Source organism: Melopsittacus undulatus, chromosome 10 (assembly GCF_012275295.1).
Source record: "Melopsittacus undulatus isolate bMelUnd1 chromosome 10, bMelUnd1.mat.Z, whole genome shotgun sequence".
NCBI lineage: Eukaryota > Metazoa > Chordata > Aves > Psittaciformes > Psittaculidae > Melopsittacus > Melopsittacus undulatus.
In genome coordinates, this window is record NC_047536.1 from 17,544,479 (window position 1) to 17,567,765 (window position 23,287).

At 54.1% G+C, this 23,287-nt stretch overlaps 1 protein-coding gene across 1 annotated transcript; it reads right to left on the reverse strand.

Moving 5' to 3' along the window:
• Positions 1-4,193: 4,193 nt before the first annotated feature.
• On the reverse strand, positions 4,194-9,798 carry ARSI (arylsulfatase family member I). Its single transcript, XM_005147200.3, has 2 exons — positions 8,930-9,798; positions 4,194-7,970 (listed from the first exon to the last, which is right to left on the reverse strand). The coding sequence occupies exons 1-2, from the start codon at positions 9,247-9,249 to the stop codon at positions 6,566-6,568; spliced, it is 1,725 nt and encodes a 574-aa protein (XP_005147257.2). The 5' UTR covers positions 9,250-9,798; the 3' UTR covers positions 4,194-6,565.
• Positions 9,799-23,287: the final 13,489 nt, after the last annotated feature.

Sequence of the window (23,287 nt, forward strand, 5' to 3'; positions counted from 1 at the left end):
CCCAGGGCTCTCTCCTTGCCGAGGTAAATAAGGGAATATGTTTGATTGACAAGCCCGGAGATAATGATGAGGGCAATTTGTCTTCTCAGCTTCACAAGCCTTCGTCAGCATCCCCGTCCCCATGGCGACCACCGCTGCCAGAAACGCCCTGTTTCTGTTGCCCGGGCAACTGCAACCCAAACCCGCCAGGCGCCCGTGGGGACGAGGGCCCTGATGGGGACCCGGCCCCGGGGGCTGCCCGGGGGTCACTCTGCTGCTGAGGAGATGGGGGGAAAGCCTAAAATGCAAATATTAAAGGCAAATTAAAGGACATGGCAGTGGAAGGATAATTGGGGCAAAAAGGGTTTCCATGGAAACACTGGTTTTCATATTGCAGGAGGATGCTGTTGCCCCGGCAACTGATTTCTCCCCCCAAAATATAGGCCCTGCAGCAGCATCCCTACAAGACTGGGGGGCTCCAGGATGGGAAACACTGGGGTGGATGGGAGCGGATGGAGCAGAAGTGTGTCAGGAGAAGCTGGAGCAACCATGGCAGGTCCCCAGGTCCCCAGGCTGGCCTTTCATCAGCCAGGGTCCCCTGGGGGGTGGCCCCCCTCGCGCTGCAGGGGAGGGCTGTCAGTGCTGGGGGGTGCTGGGGGTCTCAGGGTGGAATAGGTGCAAGGTCTGCCCCTCCTCATCAGGATTTTTGCTGCTGTATTTAACTTGAGAAGACACAAAACGAGAAATGAAAGTGGAGTGATGAGGGCCAAGACCTTAGGGAGAGGTTTCCCTTTGAGCCCATCTTGCTGCCAGCACCCACTGGGGATTCAACACTTTATACTCCATCTACACCCCCCCATGCACCTTCCCCCCCTCTGAGCTCCCCAGAAGAGATTTCTTCTAAGCTATTGCCCTGTTTCTGGATGATTTTGCAGCAGGAGGAGCTACCACAACCCCAAAAGAAGGGGCTCCCACCACCAGCTGAGAGGGCATTGCCTTTGGCAGCTGAGATGGATTGAGTTCCCTTTCAGGCTGCCATGGAAGGGTTAAAAGGAAAAGAAAACGCTCTAACCAGACAAAAATAGGGAGAAATCTTTGAGAGGAGATAGAGAAGGAGGAGCAGAGAGAGGGAGAGAAGAAAGGAGGTGGAAGTGGAGGAGGACAGCAAGTGGCGGAGTGAGGAAGAAGAGGGGGAGGAGGAGAAAGGTCTAATGGCTTTTCCATTAATTGCACTATTACCCACCTTCATCCGCACCTTGCATCCCTGCATCCACCCTCCTGCTCCTGCATGGCCCAGCTGGAGGGGGACCGTGGTGCCACAGACACAATTCCCACTGCATGGACAGGGCATGGGGCCATATTCCCTAAGGGCCAATGGACTCCAGACTCATATGGCCATCCCACAGCATGGGCAGAGCACACTGGCCACTGTGGGTGATGTACATGTGCAATCTGTGCCCTGGGGATGTGGTGGTACCCAAACCACCCCCCTGCCCATGCCCATCTCCTCCCCATCCTGCTCCCACATGAAGGGGGATTCATTCATCTCACCCAGAGCCGTGCCGGGAGGAAGGGGCTGCTGTGGGAGCTGCTGCAGCCATATGGATGCTCATACAATGTTCTCCACCTCCAGCTTTATGCTGCCAACCCCTATCAGCCCCTTGGAGCCAAAGGATAAGAGGAAGAGTCCCCACACCAGACCCATGGGTGCCCGGGGGCAGCTCACCCTGCCTCGCTCCTGCCTCTGCTGTTATACCCATGCCCATGGGTGCTGCAATGTGACCTGCCCCCTCTTCCCGCGCCACCCCGGGGCTGGCACATGTGTTCATCCCCACACACATGATTCCGCAGTCAGGAGGAGGGATCCGGCCCTTCCTTCCCTCCAGAGCTCCCTCTGCACCCCAGCATCCTCACAGGGGGTCAGGAGGATGCCAAAGCTCTCCATGGGGACCTTGCCTCCCTTCCCAGGTTCCTCCTGCCTGGCACTGCTGTGGCTTTCTAGGAAAGGTTTCTCCCTTCCCGCACTCTGTTCATTTTTCCCCCTTTTCCTTTGCTTCTCTCCCTCCTGAGCATGAGGGTGTCAGGCTCCTGGATGCTCAACACGCTCTGCTCTGCCAGTGATGCACTTCCCAAGCGGGACCCTAATGGTGTCCCTGCCCATGGCAGGGGGGTTGGAACTGGATGATCTTGAGGTCCTCTCCAATCCTAACTATTCTATGATTCTATGACCTGCGGCATGGCTCCGCTCCCAGGCGCCTGGAGAGCACCCAAGGGTCGCAGAGCTCCGGACGGGATGGTCCCGCTCAGGCTGGGGGCTCTCCCAGCGGAGGGCAGCAGTTCCAGCCCCTTCCCAGAAGCCCTAGGATCTGTCTTGGATGTCTCCCTTCGGCCGATGCCTCTGTTCCCGGTCAGCCCCAGATGTGCTCCTGCAAGGCCCTGGAGAGCCAAGCTGCCGTGCTCGGCTCTCACCGCCTGATGGAGACCTTCATCCCCAGCAGCTGCTCTCCATCCCTGCGCTGCCCCTCCAGGAATGCCGCCTGCTCTCCCAAATATCCCACAGACAATGGGTTTCTGCAGTCCCGGATGGGCACCTGAGGTCTGATGCTAAACCCCAAATGCTCAGGGAGGACCAGTGTGTCCCTGGGGGGCTGCAGCAGCTCCCCCGGCTCCTCCCAGGACACTTCACAGGCCTTCGAGAGCTTGCAGCAGTTCCTTGCATGCAAAACCAGTTGAGCTGCCAATTACATATTGCAGACATCCCAGAATTACTGGGACAGTTTCACACACAAGCTGGGGTCTGGGGGATGTTCAGTTGCTGTCCTATGGGAAGCTGAATTTGGGGTTATTTTTAGATAAAGACTATAAATACCATGGTAAGGAGAGTTGATTTACATTGAGGGTTGTGTCTGCAGACGTGCCCTGTCCCTGTGGGTCCCAGCGCTCACTCCTGCAGCCACAGGAAATTGCTTTGGCCTGGGACACGGTGTCCCCAAGGCCACCAGGATCCATGGGCAGGGATTCTCCTGCGGACATGGCCATGGATACCTGGGGACCCCCAGCGGGAGCCACACGGCTCCCTGGAGCTGGCTTTGAGTGGGGAGAAACCTCTGCAAAGTCACCGTCCTCAGACCCCTGGAAGGAGAAAGGATGCAACTGCTTGGTATGAGATACAGCCCCTGGTCCAGAGCAGCCTCTCCCCACCACGGGGTGCCTGGGGTGCCCAGGGTTCCTTTCCACCCTCCCACCATGGCGTTTTGGTAAGATGCCCATCCCCTTTCCACCCACTGGGTTTCTTCCCTTTCCCAAATGGAAGATGCCTGTGGGGCTGGAAAGGTATCTCCAATCCTGCCTGATCCATCCTAACCCCATCCTCATCCTTACCCTCTCCCCATCTCCATCCCATCCCAACTCCATCCCACCTGCATCCCTATCCCATCCCAACTCCATTCCACCTGCATACCCATCCCATCCCAACTCCATCCCACCTGCATACCCACCCCATCCCAACTCTATCCCACCTGTGTCCCTATCCCATCCCAACTCTATCCCACCTGCATTGTCATTCCATCCCATCCTATCCCCACCTTCACCCTCATCCCTGTCATCATCTTATGCCCCTCCATCCCACCCCACTCTCACCTCCTCTCAGTCCACTGGCCCCAGATGCATACCCCTGCCCCATCCTCTGTGCAGGGCCCCATCCTGCACCCAGCTCCTGCTGGAGTGAGGGACAGCCTTGGGTTTGCACTGCTCTTTGGAAGGTGGTTGGGAAGGAGGGGTGTGCTCAGCCTGTCTGTGCAAACACTTCTCCACCACCCGAACATCTCCCCAGCTGCATTAACCCCTTGGCACCCAGAGTGCACAGACACTGCCAAGGGGCTTGAGCAATCTCCGTTCTTTCCTGCAGAGCCCATTAATGAGCAGTGGTGGGATGGGGAACCCAAGCAACAGCCAGTGTTCAGATACGGGGCTCGAAACAGAGGTGAAGGACAACTGCTGTGCTCGGGCTGGAGGCTCTGCACTTTCTGAGCACCCAGAGATGCTCCTGCTGACTTTTCCTCCTTGTTTTCAGAACTGAGACTTTCCTTCGACTGTTTCTTTTTGTAAAAACACATAATGCAACTTTTTTTTTAATTAAAACAAAAGAAGAGCACAGACCCAGTGCTATGGCCAGGCTGTGAGCCTGGAAACGAAGCAAATCCAGACCGACCTTGTCATGGGGATATTAGTGAAAGTGAAGGGGGAAAAATCAAACGTGTTTTCATGGAAATTTCCATTTTTGAAGAAAAAAAAAAGAAGGACTAAACTTGGATGCATTTATATAAATATGGAAATGAAAGCTGTTTCCCAAGCCTTGTCGCCGCCCCATGGCCAGCCCCGCTCTCCCGCACCCTTTGGCATCAGTTCTCCCTTTGCAGTGCCTTGTTCCAGAGCCCCCAGCAGCTGTCACCCCTTGCCCAGCTCCAGCTCAGCCTGCAACAGTCTCCTCGTCTTCAGCAAAGCACTGCTTTATATTCAGCAACTGGTTGGCTTTGCCAGTGAGCACGCTGATGGAGCTCATCCCATGGGACCGGGCTGGACAGTTGAGGTAGTCTGGGGATGTGCAGCATCTTCCTGGGGCTCATCTCCGATGGGATGATGTTGCAGGGACTGGTCTCCATGGAGCAGTGTGCTAAGGGAGCCAGGGATGGAGAAGTGGGTGATGGAGGAGCTGGGTTCCCCTCTGAAACCTGTCCTTAGGTATGCAGGGGGTCGACGGGATGGCACGGTGATGGGCATGCATGGAGCAGCTGGGACTGGTGCACACACCACCACATTCCAGCTTTGTAAACTCCTTCTCATCTCTACAACAAGAGGTCTCCTCTATTCTGCCTCGCTGTCAGCTTTCTCTTTTTTTTCTCTTTGTTTCTATAGAAAATCCCAATTCCCCCAAATAATCCAAGCTAAGAGTAAGAAGAGGGGAAAAAAATACAAATGTGTCATTGCATTCTCTTCCCATCCCCATCCCTCTCTCACACACAGGGCTTGAAAGCACACTGAAAGGTATTCAGCGTGCACGCTGCCAATTGTCACATCTTTCAATGACAGATTTTAAATGAATGTTATTTTGCAAGGGAGAGGGAAAGAAGGGGGGGGGGCTAAAAAAGAGGGGAAAAAAATAAAAAAGAAAGCCCACACTGCTCATCCAAGAGCTGACAAGTCCTAACGGGCCTCATTTTCCAGAGACAAAAATAACTATTTTCAAAATTCACAGCAGGGCCTTCGCCTACACACGCTGCACCAAGAGAAACCTGTGGGGAGAAATGTAAAACACATTGTGTAAATGGAAATGCACCATGCATCCCAAGTGCTTTTCGAGCTATTTACCCTCTTTCATCCTCTCCAGCTTCTCCTCTGAGCACACGTACGCATGCGCGGGGGGGGCTCAGCGCTGGTCCTGAGCTGCCGCAGGGGCTGGCTCCCCATGGCAGGGGGGTGATGATGGGGAGGTGTTCCCCCTTCAGCGCTGGTGCTGATGGGAGAGCGGTGCCCATCGACAGGGAGGGATGTGGTGTGGTGCTGGCAGGCAAGAGCTGTCCCTGTCCCCCTCCATGGCTTTGGGGTCCTGCAGCTAAACAACAGCACATCAGCCTCTGCAGAGACCTCCTTGAGATGTTTCTTCTGCCCCAAGTTCAGCAGGGGGGGATGTGGGGATGGGGCTAACCCCAGCACTGGGAAGGGGTAGTTGGATGCGTGGATGTGTAGGATGGATGTGGAGGAGCATGGGTGTCTACAGCCATGCACATGGTGGTGGTAGACCCTGTGGATGGAAGTGTCTGCTGGGGGGGCTGATCCATGTGAAATCCACCAGAACTTGGGACAAACCTGCTTCCCAATTGTGGGGCCATGGGGAGCCATGTGTCCTCTAAGAGCATCCAACCACATCTGCATGGGCCATAGTTCCTCACTGGGGGTGTTCCTGGTCCCCCAAGCCAGTGAAGGGGAGAAGGCATAGTTCCTGTAGCAGCAAGGCTGAGTCCAGCCATTGCAGTCTCAGGTCTGCTGTCCATGGTCAGGAATCCATCCTTCCACAAAGAAGTACAACAGGGAAACACCATGGTCTTGGGTTTGGGGGAGCAAGAGCAAATGTAGCAGCTGCCTGGAAGCAGGCAGAGTCAGGAGCATGGATATACAGGGACAAGACGAGGGACATCCTGCAGGCAGAGCCACCCCAGGGTCTCATGCTTCCTCCTGCCATTGCAATGGTCAACATTAAAGCTTGCAATTGCCTGCAGAGTCCTTGAGAAAAGGGTCTCTCTCTTTGGAAGGGGCTGTGCATGGGCCAGCCCAGCTCTGCAGACTTGTACTACATCACTAAGCACCATGACTGAGCCCAGATCACCCTTCCTTGCCCACCAGGACCACCTCCCTGCTGCCACCGGTCCAGCCAGAGAGGAGAAGTGTTTTGAGGTGAACCCTGGAATAAGGAAAAGTAAGAGACTGTTGTCCATCTCCATATCTGTCCCTCTCCCTCGCTCCCACCCCATGGCACTGCCATTCAGAGCTCCAGCCTGTCCAGGCTGGGTCAGTGCTGGGGTGTCTCCCATCAGATGCGGTTGGACATGAGCCTGGTGTTCAGCTTGCGGAAGAAAGAGCGCAGCTTGCAGATCTTGCACTTCTTCTTCTTCTTGTTCCTGCTTTTCAGGGGCTCCCCGCCGCCTTCCCACTCCTCCCCATCCTCCTCGCTGGCCCAAGGTCCCCAGGCACCGCCATTGAAGTCCGGGTGTGCTCGGGGGTTCTCCGCAGGGTACCGCACAGGGATGGCCGTCTGGTTGTAGTGCACCAACCTCATCAGGAGGGTTCTGACCACATCTGGGCGCTGCTCCGAGAGGTCATAGCGCTCATAGGGGTCAGCGGTGATGTTGAAGAGCCACACAGACTTCCTCAGGCCATTGGTGAGACGCTCCAGGTTCCACCAGCTCCCTGGGAAGTTGGTCAGGGTCTGTGGGGGGATCCAGTCGCTGTATCCTGGGTCACCAGTGAGGAGCTTCCACTCCCCAACCCTGATGGAGGCCTGCACAGCTGTGTTCCAGATGCCAAAGCCATCCTCCAAGGAGCCGTATTTGGCATGGTTGTACAGGGGGTCAATGTTGTGCAGGATTTCAGTTCGTGGTGACTCCTTGCCCTCACTGATTGCAGGCCACACATTGTAGCCATCCAAGCCTGGCACGTTGCTCAGGTTGCCCCTGGCCAGGCTGACCAGAGTTGGGTACCAGTCTGTGATGTGGACCAGTGCCCAGCTGGTCCGGCGCTTGCGCTTGATCAGGGGACTATGGACAAAACCGATGCCACGAACTCCTCCTTCCCAGTACGTCCCTTTGCGGCCCCGTAGAGGCCAGTTGCTTCCCCCAGAGAAGGTCTGCCCACCATTGTCAGTGGAGAACACGATCACACTATTGTCATAATAACCATACTTCTTGAGGGCCCAAGTGATGTTCTTCACCGCCTCATCCATGCACGTCACCATGGCAGCGTACTTGCGCCGGGCAACATTGCCCATGGAGCGGTAGCGGTAGATGTACTCCTTGGGGGACTGCAGAGGTGTGTGGACCGCTTGGAAGGCCACGTAGATGAAGATGGGCTCCTTGGGGTTGTGGGATGCCAGGATCTTGCTGACGCGCTGGGCATAGAGGAAGGTGGAGTATTTCCCACTCTGGTCCCACGCCACGTCCTCCCCTTCGTGCAGATCGTAGCCACAGACGCCCGGTCCATCGCAGTTGTCATAGGTGTAATAGTCCACATTGCCCGTCAGGGAGCCCAGGAAGGTGTCGAAGCCCCGGCGGGTGGGCAGGCACTCCTTCTTGTAGAAGCCAAGGTGCCACTTGCCCACCATGTGTGTGGAGTAGCCGGCTTCCTGCAGCTTCTGTGGCAGGGTGACCTGGTCAAGGGGCAGGCAGTTGGGCTGCCGAGGGCGGATGATGGAGTGCTGCAGCCCTGTGTGGATCTGGTACCTGCCAGGGAAGAGCCAGGAGGAATCAGTGGTGACAGGGAGCAGCACTGGGTGGGAGTGAGATGGCATTTTATGTGCTGGAGACCCCAAATGTATACAGATCTCCATGTCACCCAACGCAGCCCTGTGGAGCAAGCACCACATCAGAGACCTGGAGGTCCTGATCCATCCAATGATGCTAAAAGCAGATGCAAAAACAAGAGAAGGGCTGAGCAGACATCTCAAAAGCACACTGGGCTGCTCCACCAGGATGCCACCAGCAGTTATCCCTGCTGCTGCCTGCCCATGGAGGGTGGCTGCGCTCTGTCAGGGCTGGGCAGCACAAACAAGAGTTGTGTAGGAATCCCTTTGGGTTTGCAGTGCCATATCCATAGGCACCTCCTATGGAGAGTGTTGACCTCCCAGGGCTGCTCCAGGTTAAGCTCCTTCTGTCCTAGGAGGCAGCACATCCCAGGATAAGGGGAGATTTGACTGTGGGCTAAGGGAGAGGGTGATGGACATCAACCAGCAGGCCCTGGATAATGCAGCACTGAACACACCAAGTGCGAAAACCACAGTCCAAGGGACTCACAGATGCAGGGGAGAATGATCCTTCAACCCCAAAGCCCAGCAGCAAATCCCCAAGGACCAGTGTGACAGCAGCATGGGACAGCCTGGGGACATAGCTCCTTGCCTGGCACTGCAGGACCTCATGGCCAGAGACCACCTTTACCCAAAGTGACATCCTCTACCCAATAGCATCTGCATTTTTTGGCCTTGCCATGTGCTACTATCTCCCATGAGAAAATCATCTGTTTACTCATGAAGCCTTCTAAGGAAAGCCAGTGAGATGCCTTCCTCTGGAGGTTCTTCATCATCTGCCAATACATGGGGCCATCTGCCTAGCAGTGAGCTGGTGTTAAGCCCCTCAGAGCTAAGGAAGGGACAGCAGGAGGGACACAAGCGGGGTGTGAGCCTTACCTGCCAGTTATGAGCTGGCTCCGTGATGGGGTGCAGATGGGCTGGATGTAGTAGTTCTCCAGCTTAACCCCCTCGGCCGCCAGCCTGTCCAGCGTTGGTGTATGGATATCAGAGCCGTGGTACCCAACATCGTGATAGCCCTGGTCGTCAGTCAGAATGAAGATGATGTGCGGTGGCCTGGAAAAGGAGGGGGGCAGCGCTTTCTCCATGGGGTCCGTGGCCACGTCGGCCACCAAACTGGGCTTCATCCAGTCCCAGGATAAATAGCCAAAGCTGAGCAGGCTGACGAGCGAGAAGCCCGTGAGGGCATAGACAGCCATCCCGGAGCACGCCTGCGAAGGGAGCTACTGTCCCGGCATCATCTGGGAGCCACAGAAACAGGAGTTATCCTGCTCCTCCAGGGGAGCCCCCCAGCTTATGGGATGATCCCCGCACCCCCTGCAGCCGGTTTTGCCAGAGCTGCTCCCATGAAGGCTGACTCTGGAGCACACAAAGAGCTTTAATCCGCCGGGCTGGGTTGCCTTCAGTCAAAAGAAAATAAGCCTTGTGCCGCTCCAATCAAACCCATCTGCGCGGCAGGACGGGCTCCTCGCCGTGATCCCAAAGCATCCCGAGTGCTGCAAACACTTCCTGCCCGCCTGGAGTTCTCTCGCTGCTGTTACTGCTTTATGAAGGACCCCATTAAAACCTCGCTGGAGGAAGTAGCTGGCGTCTCCTCTGCTATCCCGACACGATGTGATGATCCTTTCCTTTCAACTCCTGCGGAAGAGGGTGCTAAAGTTCAAGCCCAGGAGTGCCGAGCGCTCCTCCGAGCTCTCCCAGGGAAGGAAAGCCGTCCCACTCCTTTTCTCAACCTCGGCTGCAAAGCACTGAGTCCCAACATCTGTCTGGGACGTGGGCTAAGCCGCCAGGTTTATGGGGAGCCGCAGGCTCGGCCCCTCCCAGCTCAGCAGCTCCAGGAAAAAGCTTGGAAGCTCCAGAGTGTGCAGGGTCCTAAGCATGGTGCTCCCTGAGCTACCGACACTGCCCTCCCTGCTTGCCCTGAGACGTGTGACCATGGCCCGGGTGGGATGCTCAGCCCGAGCCCCGCAGCATCCAGGCAGGAGCAGGAAGGGCTGTGTCCCTGGGGCGGATTGCAGGGGCCAGAATCACCAAACAAATAAACCCAATCCCCATCCAAATAAATCCTGGGCAAGGGGAAGCTGCTAAAACTTGTTGGGACACCCCCAGTGTTCAATAAAACCACCCAGGGGCATTCAGAGCACTACAGAGCAGGGTGGGTGCTGCTGCACCCATTTTCCAAGTGGGGAAACTGAGGCAGAAAGGGGCCGTTTATACCCGCCATGGCCACAGCCAGCCAGGGGCAGGGTTTGGTGTGCACTAGGTCCCCCTGCCAATGCAGGGCACTGCTCTGAGCCTGGGGGATGAGGAGCACAGGATGGGGAGCAGAGGGGTGGCTATGTTCTGCTCCTTCCCTGCTGGCAGCAGCCCCGGCTCACTGGAAGGAGCGCGGCAGGGATGGGTTGAGCCTTTCAGTGAGGTCTGATTAATCCCCGGGGCTTCATCACTCATTTCTTCTGCCTGCTTCTCTTCTCCCTTCCCCTCCCTCCTTTCCACCACTCGCCTGCCTCCCTCACGTCTCCCTCTTCTCCCCTGACAGCATGAAACAGTTCCCTCCTCTTGGCAAAATCTGGACCTGACTGAAGTGGAACAGAGGTGGTTTGGGATCCCCAGCTCCTGGGTCCTGTTATCCCTCCATGGTTCCCAACGGGTCCCTGCAACACAGGGAGACCTTTCCGTGCCCCCCTTCAAGGGGCTGTAGGCCTCCCTGAGCATCCCAATCTGTGGCCCCACAGACATGGCTCCATGCACACCTCGGGGCAGAGACAGAGTTATCACCATGGTTTATAATCACAGCTCTTTCCAAATAAATGAATAGTCAGTTTGGGTGAACAGCACAGATTAGAGAGGAAACTGGAGATGTCAGAGCTGAGATGAGGCAGAGAAAGTGTGTTTGAAGCAGCACAGACCACAGATGAGCTGTGTCTTGTTTGGCACGGGAAGGGAGGTGCAGGACGAGGGCAGCAGAAGGGATTTTCTGGATGCAGAAGTGGGGCTGGAGCCCATCTCCAAGGAGAAAGAGCAGAGCTGAGCACCTCCTGGGTCCTAGATCTTCATGGAAATCAGTGTTGGGTTCCAGCTGGCCCCAGGTCTGGGAGCAAAGAGCAGGGTTAACTCAGCTCAGGGCTTTCCCAAGGGCCAAAGGGTGAATCAATAGTGAGTTTGGTGGCACTGACCCTGATCCAAACGGTTGGAGCAGCCAGCTGGGTCCCAGCACATAGATACCTCCCAGGAAGGGGATGATGGGTTCTCCTATTCAAAGGCATGATAAGCAGCAAATGGCACATGGAAATGCTCACGATCCCAGGAACAATGGGGTGCAATGGGACTCTCAAATCAGCACCCCTGACATCATCTGATGGGGAGGCAGGAGGTGGCAGGGAAGAGGAGGAGGAGAAGAGGAAGAAATGACAACCCTTCCCAGGGTCAGGACGATTCAAGCCAGCTGCATGGCTGCTCTGCGGGTGATTAATGCATCACAAGGTCCAGGGATGGAAAAAGGCCTGCAGCCTCCCTCCCCACTGCTCTTCATTCCAGGCAGTCACTCGTCCGGCCTTGCTCAAAGATGTCTCATGAGCCAGGAGCTTCCTTGGAGAGCTCCAGCACATTGCACAACAGGGAGGTTTCCCCTGGCAGCCAGCCTGGCCGTGGATGCTGAGCCAGCCGGCAGACCCTGCCTGCTCCAGTTCTGCATCTGCCCAGGCGAGGACAGTCCCACTCCGCCCTGTACATCAGCTGCTGACACGGAAGACACCGAACCTCGCTCCCAGCCTGACCCATGGCACTTCTATTGGTTCAAGGGGATGGGGAGCCCCATCTGGGGAGCTGGGTGCTGGTTACAGACCCAGCAGTGGCTCTGTGGGCAGAGCATCACCCACCGCACCCCAGCCAAGCTTCCTCATCCCAGAGCATCACCCACTGCATCCCAATTGAACTTCCCTATCTCATAGCATCACCAACTGTACCCCAGCTGAGCTTCCTCATCCCCCAGCATTACCCACTGCATCCCAATCAAGCTTCCACATCTCATAGCATCACCAACTGTACCCCAACTGAGCTTCCTCACCCCAGAGCATCAAACACCGCACCCCAGCCAAGCTTTCCCATCACACAGCATCACCCACCATACCCCAACCCAGCACTTCCACATACCCGCAGACCCTTCCCAGCTGGAAACAAGCCCCACCTTCCAAGAAATCACACAGCAGACAGGATAAACCCATCAGCCAAAGCCCAAAATGCCCTTTTTGATGCACTTCAACCCAGTGGCATGACCCACAAAACAACAAACCCTGACCAGTGCCTGTTCCCTGCGTGCCCCTGCAGCTGGCAGCACTCCTCACATTCGCACAGCTGCTTCTTTAACCAAATATTTGAATATTCCCTTTTTTTTTTTTTTTTATTTCATTAATTTCATGTGGCCTGGGGCAAGAAGGAAAACAAACAGAGCCCTTCCTTCTTGCTTCTCCCCACTGCCCCCCGGCTCCGGCCGCACTTGTGTTTTGGCTCCGAAAGCACTCACTCCAAGCGGGGTTATGCAAACAGGCTCCACATATTTCTCAGCGCCTGCGATGTGCCACGAGGCCACACAGCAAAGCTGCAAACCAAGCTTCACATCTTCTACTTTTTCTTTTTTTTTCCCTTATTTCCCCCCTTTTCTTTATTTTTTAACCCTTCCAGGGGCTGGAGCAGCCCTCAATGCTGCCTTTCTCTCTCCATCAATGGCGCATTATGGCAGGGGAATTATTGAAAGCAGAACTCCCAGGCTTTACAATGGCAGCTCTGTACAAGGCAAATATTGCACAATCTGTTTGCACGGTGCCCTTCCCCCTCACGCTTTGGCCTCGGGCCTGTCGAAACGGACCTTAAAAATAAGACATATGAAAGGGTTTTAATAAGTCCCCTCTCTCCTTCTTCAGAGCGAGGCATTTGACCGAACGGGGCATTGGGGAGCCAAGCCCGGCCTCGAGCAAACACAGCGCGTCGCTCTCGCCTCTCAGATGTTTAAGGGTTTCCGCTCTCCCCGGCCAACGTGTGATGCATTTACTTCTTTATTGGCATGATGAAAGAGCCCAGGCAAGGCTGGAAAAGAAGGGAGCAGTCCCAGGAATGGGGAGAGCTTGTTATTTTGTCTAGAAGGTGGGGAAGAAAGGCTCAGAGGAGGGAGCAGCAAGGAGATTCATGGGGAAGGAAGGAGGCTCGAGGCATCGGTGGTCCCAAGCTGGAGGTGAACGTCTCTCCGTCAGCTCTGGGAGCCTCCAAGAGGTCCCAGTCTTCATGCCCTTGGACTCTCATGGTTCTGTCCTGGTCTTCTCCCTGCCATGAGCACTCTGCTCCCCTGATGTGTTATCCTCCAGGGATATACCCTTGGGACCATCTCCCCTCCCTTGTGTACAACAGGCAGGCAGCATTTCTGACAGGCAGTGCCAGGACCTGTTTCCTCCCTGACATCCCCTAAAAATCACATTTTCCCACTCAAGGACCATATTTTCCTCACCTCGAGCCCAGCACCTCCCTGCCTCCGGCCACAGTGGACCCTGTGGGTAGAAGATGATTTTGTAGCAGCAACTACTGTGGCGAGACCTCGACCAGATTACAGGGATGGGGCTTGGATTGGGGGAACTCGGAGGTTTCTGAACACACCATAATTTTCTCTCTGGAAGCTGGAGCCAAGGGAGGAGAAAAGAGCAAATGTGCATTGGTTCCTGCTTATGCAACCCTCATGATTGTTAAAGGAATGACGAGCACTGCAGCAGCAGCCATGGCATTGGATGCCAAAGCCCCAGGGTAGCATGTTATGGGGGCAGAGAGGAGAGCATCAGCCACGGCTCTGACAAGGGCTCAGCAGCACTGCTGGATGTTGCTCTTAGAGCCAAACAGCCTCCTTTATTCAATACCCTGCTCGTATTTTATTGCCATTTGCGCAGTTGAAAATAATCATCATCATCAAAATGCACTTAGAAGACGTAGCACAATATTAGAGTCTTTTCTAATGTAAACCATAGCCTCTAACAACACATGTTGGGCTTGGCGAGGTTTGTTCCCAATCAAAACACTGCAGCTCGCCTTCCTCCTCTCCCGGTCTCCCAGCACTAGTGAAATATGAAATAAAATCCCTAAGATAGAGCAGTTTGGCTTTTTAGTTAAGGAATTTTTCTTCCAGTTTTGGTCACTGAGGATACATCTCAATGATTCTGCAAATTCTCCCATGAAACGGCTTCAATGCCTTCCTGCTCGAGTTTGGTTTTCCTCCTTCCCCTTCAATCAGGAGACTTCAGTCCATTGGCTCCCCTTCCTCCATCTGATATTCCTCCCCTTGCCGTTCCCCACTTCCAGGGAAACTGCAGCTCACCGCCTTCTCCTCTCCTCTCTCTAACGACTGGCGTGCTTGCTTTGAAGAGCTGGAAAGGAGCCCATGGGTTTGGCACTGCTCCTTTCTTCCCATGCCTTATGGCAAGCTTTCCACACTGCCTGGGTGCTCTCCTTCCTCATCCTGCTCCCCCTTCCCAAGCCCAAAATCCACACCCCTGGAATCAAGGCACATCCCGCTGCAGCTTCCCAGCAGAACCCTACGGCTCGTGTGATGGATGGAGAGCTCCCAGTTGATGTGAATCAGGGATGCGCTAGGACATGGATCCCCACGGGATGTGGGGAGAATATAGGGGAAGCACACTGAGCCTAGGTTTGCAAGCAGGACAGGCTGGAGGTGAGGAACCTGCCTTTGTGATAGAGATGGAAAGCTAGAGAGCACGCTGGGCAGGTGGGTTTGCGCTGATCCCATAGGGCTCTCATGGCTCAGGATCCTGTTATTGCTCTGCCGCCAACACATGTCTTTTCCAGAAGGACTGACCTTTGCTGAGGTCCCCTGGCCTCAATGGACTGGCTCTCTCTGAAGCAGAGGAGAAGGTCCCAAGGCAGTGGAAGGAAGGATTTAAGCATTTAGTATAGCTGTTTCTGGCAGGGATGCTCTGTGACCCTAACATCGGCTTCCCCAACTTATTGATTTTGGACTCCCCTCCTTCATTCCTGACACAATTTATCATGGGATACACAGAAACTCCTCAATCCTCAAAGCATGCAAGATGCTGGCATCTCCTCCAGCCTTGCCTGGGCTTGGGAAGAAAGAACAGTTCTTCCCAGCACCGGTGTCAAACATCCCTCCATTCCATAGCCACACCAGGCTGCATGCTGGCGCCTTCGGCAGAGCCGAGGGCTATTCATCCTTACCACGAGATAAGCTCTATCACTAACCCTAGGAAGGCAGCTCTTCTAGAAGCAGCAATGGCAGGCAGGAACCCACTTCTGGATCCATAGGAACAGCCCCATCCCCTCTACCTCCTCTTAACACCCCACCAGGACACTGGCTCCCATCCCAAATCACAGCATGGGACCAGCCACCCGCTCCGCAGGGCTGGGCAGCCTCCTGGCTCCTGTCTGCCCTTCACTCCCATCTCCCCTTTCAGGTGCAACCTCTTCAAAGGCAGCAGTGGGTTTTGGCTGGCAGGAGATGTGATGGCCAGGATGCCTGCCCAGAGCCCCAAGCCAAGGCATGGAGGAGGAGGATGAAGCCGGCACTCCCCAGCTTGGCTCAGGTACTGGCTCCAGACAAGGAGCCCTTTCTTGCCGGGGGAGCTGCAGCAGGGCAGGGCAGGATGCTCTGAGCTCCCTGCTTGTTTATAGCCCTGGTTCAGAGCAAGGAAAACACACCTGCCTGTGCCAGCCGTGCTCCCACCTGCACCACAGCAGGGGGAACAGCCACATGGTACCCAGGATGTGCTCCCTTCGCATCCCAGGGGCTGCTTCTCCCCAGGGCATGGGTGCTGCCACCCTCTCTAAAGGTCTCTGTTCTGCTGAGCACCAGCTGCAGGGCAGTTCAGAACAGGCAGAGCCCAATTAGACATCGCATTACTTAATACAAAAGGTATCAATAATCCAGCAGGAGAGATGAGAGCTCTTTTCTCGCTGAGGATGCCAAGAGCACAAATTGCCTTCTTGTAAGAGAAAGGCTTCATTTCCATAGAACATGACAGATTAAAGCACGAGTGGGTGAGTCCACTCTATTATTCATCAGCCTTCACTGCTAACAGGAGAGGGTGTGCTGCCTCCTCTGAAGTTTCTTCGAAGGCCCAGGGTGCCCACATTTTTTATGGGTAGAAAGTAAGGTATGAATGGATGGAGCTTTGAATGCTCAGTGTTTGCATTCCCCTCTGCCCTGGGTTTTTATGCATCAGCCCTGTTGCTGCTATTGCTTCCCAAGATGAGTCAAACCAGACAGTTCTTGTTTAAACCCGGGGACCTGTCTGACTTCTGGACCTGAACCAGAAGAGAAGAGGTCCAGGATAGCTGTGCTGCTGCATCAGTCATGCCCAGAGCATACCAGAGCTTCCTTTCCTAGTTGTGCAATGAGCTCCATCAGCAGAGAATTCTAGGATTAAACTTTGGAGCTTGAATACCTCTCTTCTGAATGGGAAATAGAGCAAAAGGATAAGAAATCCCAGTTTCTGTCAGCTGGATTTAGTGGGGAGCACACTGGAGTATTTCACTTGAATGAAAAACTCCAGGAGTGATTCTTTGGGGGCAGTACATTGCTTTTGCAGCTCTACTGTGCACAGTGAGACTCATACATGGAAATAACTCCATTCCAAAGCAGAGGGGCCTGGAGCAGCCTCCTCCTGGAGCTGTGGGTTGGGATGAGCTGTATTTACTCCAGCGCAGGCATCTGTAAACCCACCAGATTGAGCAAAGAAATGGGGGTTACCCAAACAGAAAGCACCAAACCCAGCTCTGGGGGACCCTGCAAGGAAACATGGGCAGCAAGTAGGAAAAGTGAGGGGAAGGGGCTGGAAGCAAAGGCCCCAGTGATGCTGGGAGGGGGATCTGAGCCACAGCATGTGCATGGGGAGTCCTGTTGCACGCAAGGATGGCAGACAAATGTGCTCCAGACACCAGATCTGGAACACCATCCCTCTGTTTCAAGCCCACCCCTTTTACCATCGAAGGGTTTCTGCTCTCAGTCACAGGCATAACTTATAGGGTGGCTGTTGGGCGGCTATACCTATATCAATGCTGCAGAGGGTGATTCATGATTAGCTGCAGTAATCCAGAAGCTATACAAAATCGCTAATAATAGGTCTTCAAAACCGACATTTTAGTCAAGATAAGAAATTACTGGAGCAAAATCCAATCATGCTTCTCTAAAACTATAAATGGAAAGGTATAACCCATATTCAGCTCCCCTAAACACCCAGCTAAATGAAAGCAGGGGTGTAGATCAGCCCCAGGAACCAAGTCAAAGCGCGGTCGGGATCCCCCCGTGGAAGAAGCTGATTCTCAAACAGGCTGAAAGCGGCTCCCAGTGCACTGGGTGCCACAGGAGTGACTTAAATCCAGGATGAGGAGAGGGATTTGGGAAGGGGGAAGCATGAACACGGATTATGGAGCTACCCTGGCAGCACATGACGGGCTGCAGGAGCTGAGGCTCCAGTTGCAGGGATGCGGATGTGGGGCCCAGCAGGGTTCATGGTCCTGCCGAACACCATTCATTTAGCTTTGCCGTGCGATCCAATGCACAGTTGCTAGGTGACCAGAGCCTAGGGCTGCAAGGTCCAGCCTCTCAGCATCACATCTCTGGTACGCATCAGGATGTGGCTCCATGTCAAGGAGCAGCAGGGCAAATACAGAGCTTGTGCAGGGGGATGCTGAGGTCCACACGGTCCTGTCCCACAGCCCTAAATCCCTATGGGCAGGGAGGGCACAAAGCTTTCCGCAGCCGCAGGTCCCGAAACTTCCTTTCCCTTGCAGTTCCCACACTCCTCCTGTCTCCAAATGCTTGCTTACCCTGTTGGGAAATCTCTTCTCACCCTGCCTGACTTGCACTGTTTCATCTGCCTACGGATCGGGTAAGCTGACAAAATGTGCTGAACACACCAAACGGAGCCTGTTCCCTCCACCCGCTCCCCGCCGCTGGCTCATCCAAACCAGCACCACCGGGGCCAAGGCCTCCAATATCCCCTTTGCCATCGACACTGCAGCAGAGCGTGGCATTTGCACAGCCAAAGACAACATGAAATTTGCAGGGATTTTTGTGGTATTAAGGGCAACTTAGAGACTGAAGCCTGAGGCAGATTCACTGTCACAAGATTCACTGAGAACTGTAACATTCAGCATTGCAACCGACTTTGTTCCATGGTTCTGGCTTGGGAAGTGGTAGCAAATGTTTCTGCTTGTTGCTGTGGGACTGTAGGTAGTGCAGGATGAGCTGTTCCCCACCAAACCCCATGGTTTCAGCATAGCCAGCCCCTCTTTCATACCGCTCTTCCCAAGGGAAGTGATGTTTTCACCCTCCTGCCTTGGGAGGTCTTCACAGCAAGTCCTGGGTGGGTGAGGAAAGGTGGGATTTAACCTCATGGAAGCTCCAGGGAGCCTGGAAGAGAAGGAGTCTTTCTTGCTTTTTTCCTTACCAAATCATCCGGTGTTTCAGAGTGACCACTTAAAAGAAACCAGACTGTTCAGTCCAAGCAATTACTCATAAGCAGCTTCTAATTACTTCTAATATTTAAAGAGAAAATAGAAGAATCTCCTTGGGGTATAAACTCAGGGCAGAAGCTGCAGCTGCAAGAAGACAGCCTGTGTTACCCAAACACACACCCTGCTTCACATCACACTGCATGACTGCATCCCAACATCCCACATCCCTGGTCCCCTGAAGCACCCAGGGGTCTTTCTATCAATAGCAGCATAAGAAACAGATGGGAATGAGGAGGTTTGCAAATACGCATCCCAATACACATGCACTGGTGCACACAGATGCTCCTGCAATAGCATGAGGGGTGAAATGAAGCCATGCTCCATAGAAAAACAGGGCTAGGCAGCCCATCACGGCCAGGGAGGCACAGCCTGCTCCCATCAACAGGTAAGATCAGAGGTTGGCAGAGCCACCCTCCTGTCTGGTGCACTGCAGGCCCTTCCCATCCCAGCGACAGATGAAGTTACATGGGAGTTGGCTGGAGCTCACGGCCGGATATGTAGTCAAGCCCACACCCGCTGTCCAGGTCTCATGGGATAGGAGGAGGATGAGATTCCAGCTTGGAAACCTCCAGGAACACTTTAATCTTCTGTCTTGGGCAGTGCCTTGGGCGGCTGTTCAGGAACACAGGCTGTCCCTCTCGAAGCAAAACTGCAAAGAACGTCTAGCAAGAAACCCACACAGTGTTCCAGGGGATGCTGCAGCTTCCAGGGAGGCAGGCAGAGAGCGCAGAGGCAGCGGGGACCACTGCTTTTCCCCAGGGAAGGCCACAGGGTTGGGAGCTGCAACAGATTCCCCATGGGGCCAAAAGACATGGCCGGAGTTGGAGCATCCTCCCTGTTCAGTACCATTTCCACGTGGTGCAGATGCTCCAGGAGCAGTTACTCACTGGACAGTCACTGAACAGCGCTCCAAAATTACTCTGAAATGTGGGTTTCACATTAGACCACCAATGGGGATCAAAGGCAAGGTTTCTTTCCCTGCCTGCTACAGTGATTTTGGGGAGCTTCCCCCTCTTTTGGCAACAGGAATAGTTTGTCAATGCCACCACTGATGCTAAGTAAAGCCAGGTGGAAATAAAGTCCCCAGCCCCTCAGTACCAGCATCCCATTTGCAGCCAGCATCTCTCCCATCTAGGACTTCAGCAAGGGCTTCCCAAGGGCCTCTGGTTGCCCAGCCTGACTTGGTCTCCAAGGGGCCCTGCTGTCCTCTGCCAGCCAGGGACAGCTCTGGGTCTGTGGCCACCACAGCACAGGATGGGACTTTGTCACCCTCTTGTGGCTTACAAGGGCTGGCAGCCTTGCTGTGGCTTTGAGGTGGCCACAGACAGGACCTCTGTTCCAGGGGAGGCAGGGGAGTGCCTTCAGCCTGCTCCTTGCTCCAGCATCCCTGCTTTGGCTCCCAGAGGCTTCAGGAAGGCTGCTCCTGGAGGATGAGCTCTCCTGCTTCTTTGCACTATGAATCACGCATCTCAAGAGCAGTTTCTTGCCCATCTGGTTCAATACTGGCCAAGGAAGAGCTTCTCTCAATCCGGACGCCCCTGCTCCCCCCACGCTCCCAGCAAGCCACTGAAAGCATCTGCGAGTCATTCAGATTGGGCTGCTTTAAGGCACTCCCTCCTTCCCAGTTTAGGTGCTGGAAATCTCCTACCCAATTCCCAAAGCAGCCGAATCTCTGCTAGGAAATTAAGCCACCCCAGCCTCTAAGACAGAGGGAGATTCATTCAGCTTTATCTGAAAGCCACTTCAAGTATGTCCAGATTCCTAATGAAACGTGGATAAAACACTGGAGATTAATAACAGTGCAGGGCTTTTTTTTGGATAATGGGATTTTTCTGTTTCCAAGAGAAGCATATATATGTGTGCTTTGGTGGAATCTCTGAATAGCTGCATACATGCTTTGGCAGAAAACCCAAGTTAAATCCCTTTACTGCAATAACCCTCGAGCAAGATAAGGCAAAAATCTGTTCGCAATTCCCTTGTACTGTTGTCATACACAGATAAACAGGCATCTCTGGCCGTGCTGTCCCCTTGGCAAGGCCAGGAGAACAGGAACTAACATTGCTGCAAGAGCCCATCCCTGCTGTCTGCACCAGTGCACATCCAGTCCTGGTCCTCTCCCATGTTACTTCATAGAATCATAGAATGGTTTGGGTTGGAAAGGACCTTAAAGCTCCTCCAGTTCCAACCCCCCTGCCATGGGCAGGGACACCTCACACTAGACCATGCCATCCAAGGCTCTGTCCAACCTGGCCTTGAACACTGCCAGGAATGGAGCATTTACCACTTCTTTTGGCAACCTGCTCCAGTGCCTCACCACCCTCACAGTAAAGAACTTCTTACTTCTACAGAAGCACATGTGTACGTGTTGTTCCTGCATGAAACTCGAGCTATTCTGGTACACCAAAGTCACACTAAACCGGAGAATGTGGCTGGAGACAGCGTGGGGCTGCATCCCACTTGAGCAGAAGCAGAGTGTTCCACAGCCTGCCCAGGAAGCCAAAGACAAGTTTGGGTACCAGGAGCACAAGCTTTGCATCCTGCCCACTCCTCATCTGGCAGGGAACAGGGTGACCAGGTAATGGCTCCAGGGTGGTTCTCCCAGTGCCTATTGAGAGGACATCCTTGTGCTGGGAGGAGTGGGGCATCACTGCTCTGCTTGAGCCAGCTCACACACACCTCGTGCTGTATCACCTCACAGCAACATCCCCCATCAGGAGAGGGGAAGCCACCTCAAAACAGACCCAAAAGGAGGGATGTTCAGCAGGATTTGCCTGTGCTGGGCTGTGGTTCCCTCTGTTTTGCAGGGCTCAGGCTGGCTCAGCCCTCATGGTTATGGAGGATGAGGATGCTGTAAGCAGGACCATCTCCCCAGCCCCAGCTCCTCATGCCACAAGTATCAGGAAGGTCTGGCAGCACTATGGCACAATGCAAAGCTTGTGCTGGATGTGCATGTGCAAGTCTTCCTTGCCTTCAGACTGAGCCCTGCTCAAATAAGGGTAGACTCTTTGTGGGTCCCACATTCTGAGGCAAAACACCTAACAGATGGGCCCTCCAAGATTGCAAACAGCACTAATGCATCTGGCATCTGTCCACTCCCTTTAACTACAGTGGCTTTCTCCATAAGCAGTGAAAGCAATCACTGTAAGAACATCTCTAAAGCTCTCACCACGGCACTGAGGATGTGCTAAATGAAATAAGCACACATCAAGAGCCTATTACTGGTGCTCTCCTTGCGCCCACCAGCCTTGTTCAGGCACAAGGGGACCAGGGACACTAATGTACAAACCGGAAACCATCAGAAACAGAGGGGTGAAGCCTTCCTTATATTTTCCTCTTTTTTTTCCCTGTTTTCAGATCACTGCATCTCCACCACCAGCACACGGCTGAGACCACACCAGGATGGTGGTGACAGGGCAGGGCAGTGGGACACACAGTGATGCTTCTCACAGTCAACCCTCCCTGGGTGACCCATTCTGCTAGTTCATCCGCCCACTGCTGAGAAACAAGGGCTTGTTCCTCCTCTCTCAGGCTCATACTGGGACACTGAACCAGGAGAAAGGGTTTGCTCTGGTCAGAATTGAGCTGAGAAAGCTGAGGATGCTGGAAGGGTGCAAGCCACAGCACAGGTTCACAGCATGACCCCGGTGTGAGCAGCCTCTTCCCACTCCCTCCTTCCCCTCCTTTTCCTGCTGCACTGCTTTTGACTTAAATTAGAGCAGCAAAGGATGCCTGATGGGAGAAAAGTAATACCTCAGACTTACAGCTTCATGAATGCAGACACAACCCCTTCCCTCTCCTCCCAGGTACAGCTGCTGGAATCTGGATAAACACAGCGGAGCTGTTGTGACTGTTGGTGTTGGCTATGGTACGCCACGAGCCTGCCAGGCCTTTTAACAGGGATATGCTTGCAAATGAGAGCAAGAGCCTGGGGGACAGCAGGGCTGGGATGGGGGTTGATTCCTGACAGCCCTTCTGCTCACTGCATCCATGTATGTTAGATCTACAACCAAAAAAACAGAGGAATTAAATGGCTTAATGCTCTTGTGCCAGCACTGAGTAACTGCCACGGCAGCAGACACAAGCAGTTAGACGTAGCCAGAGACATGCTTCCAATAGAGACTGTTAAGCATATTGCAACCAAATTTTAATGTCACGTCTTCTGCTCGTTGAAGTTCTCAAATCTGTTCTTTCAGCTACTGAAATTAAAAGGCTGCTTTATATTCTGCAGGCTTAGAGGTGACTTTTCCCCCCACATTATTGAGCTTGAAGCTGAGAGGGCTGGCTCGCTGCGAGCTCCACTGATGGAGCTGTTGGGATGTGTGGATTTTATTACTGTTTTTTAACTCCTGAGCTGTTCCTTCTCATCTGGCAGCAAGCTGCCAGCGAGTGAGTCAATATTATCCATCTCCTGCCTGATGGCTTAGATGAAATGATTGGATCACCTCAAGCAAAGCCCTCTCAGCAAGCAGCTACATCACAGAAACCCACCTCAGTCTTGGCTCTGTGGATCCATCCCAGCTGCAGGGCAAAGGATGAAGCACAGGGACACAGCCCGGCTTTCCAGAGGGACCATGGGCTAAACTGGAGGTGGTGGGGAGGGCTGGGCTGTGCTGGGGTGGGTTCTCTTCCACCTTGTACCGAAAGCCTATAAACACAACATGGAAATGGAGTGTGATTTATAACCCCCATGTCCCCAAAGGCAGCATGGAC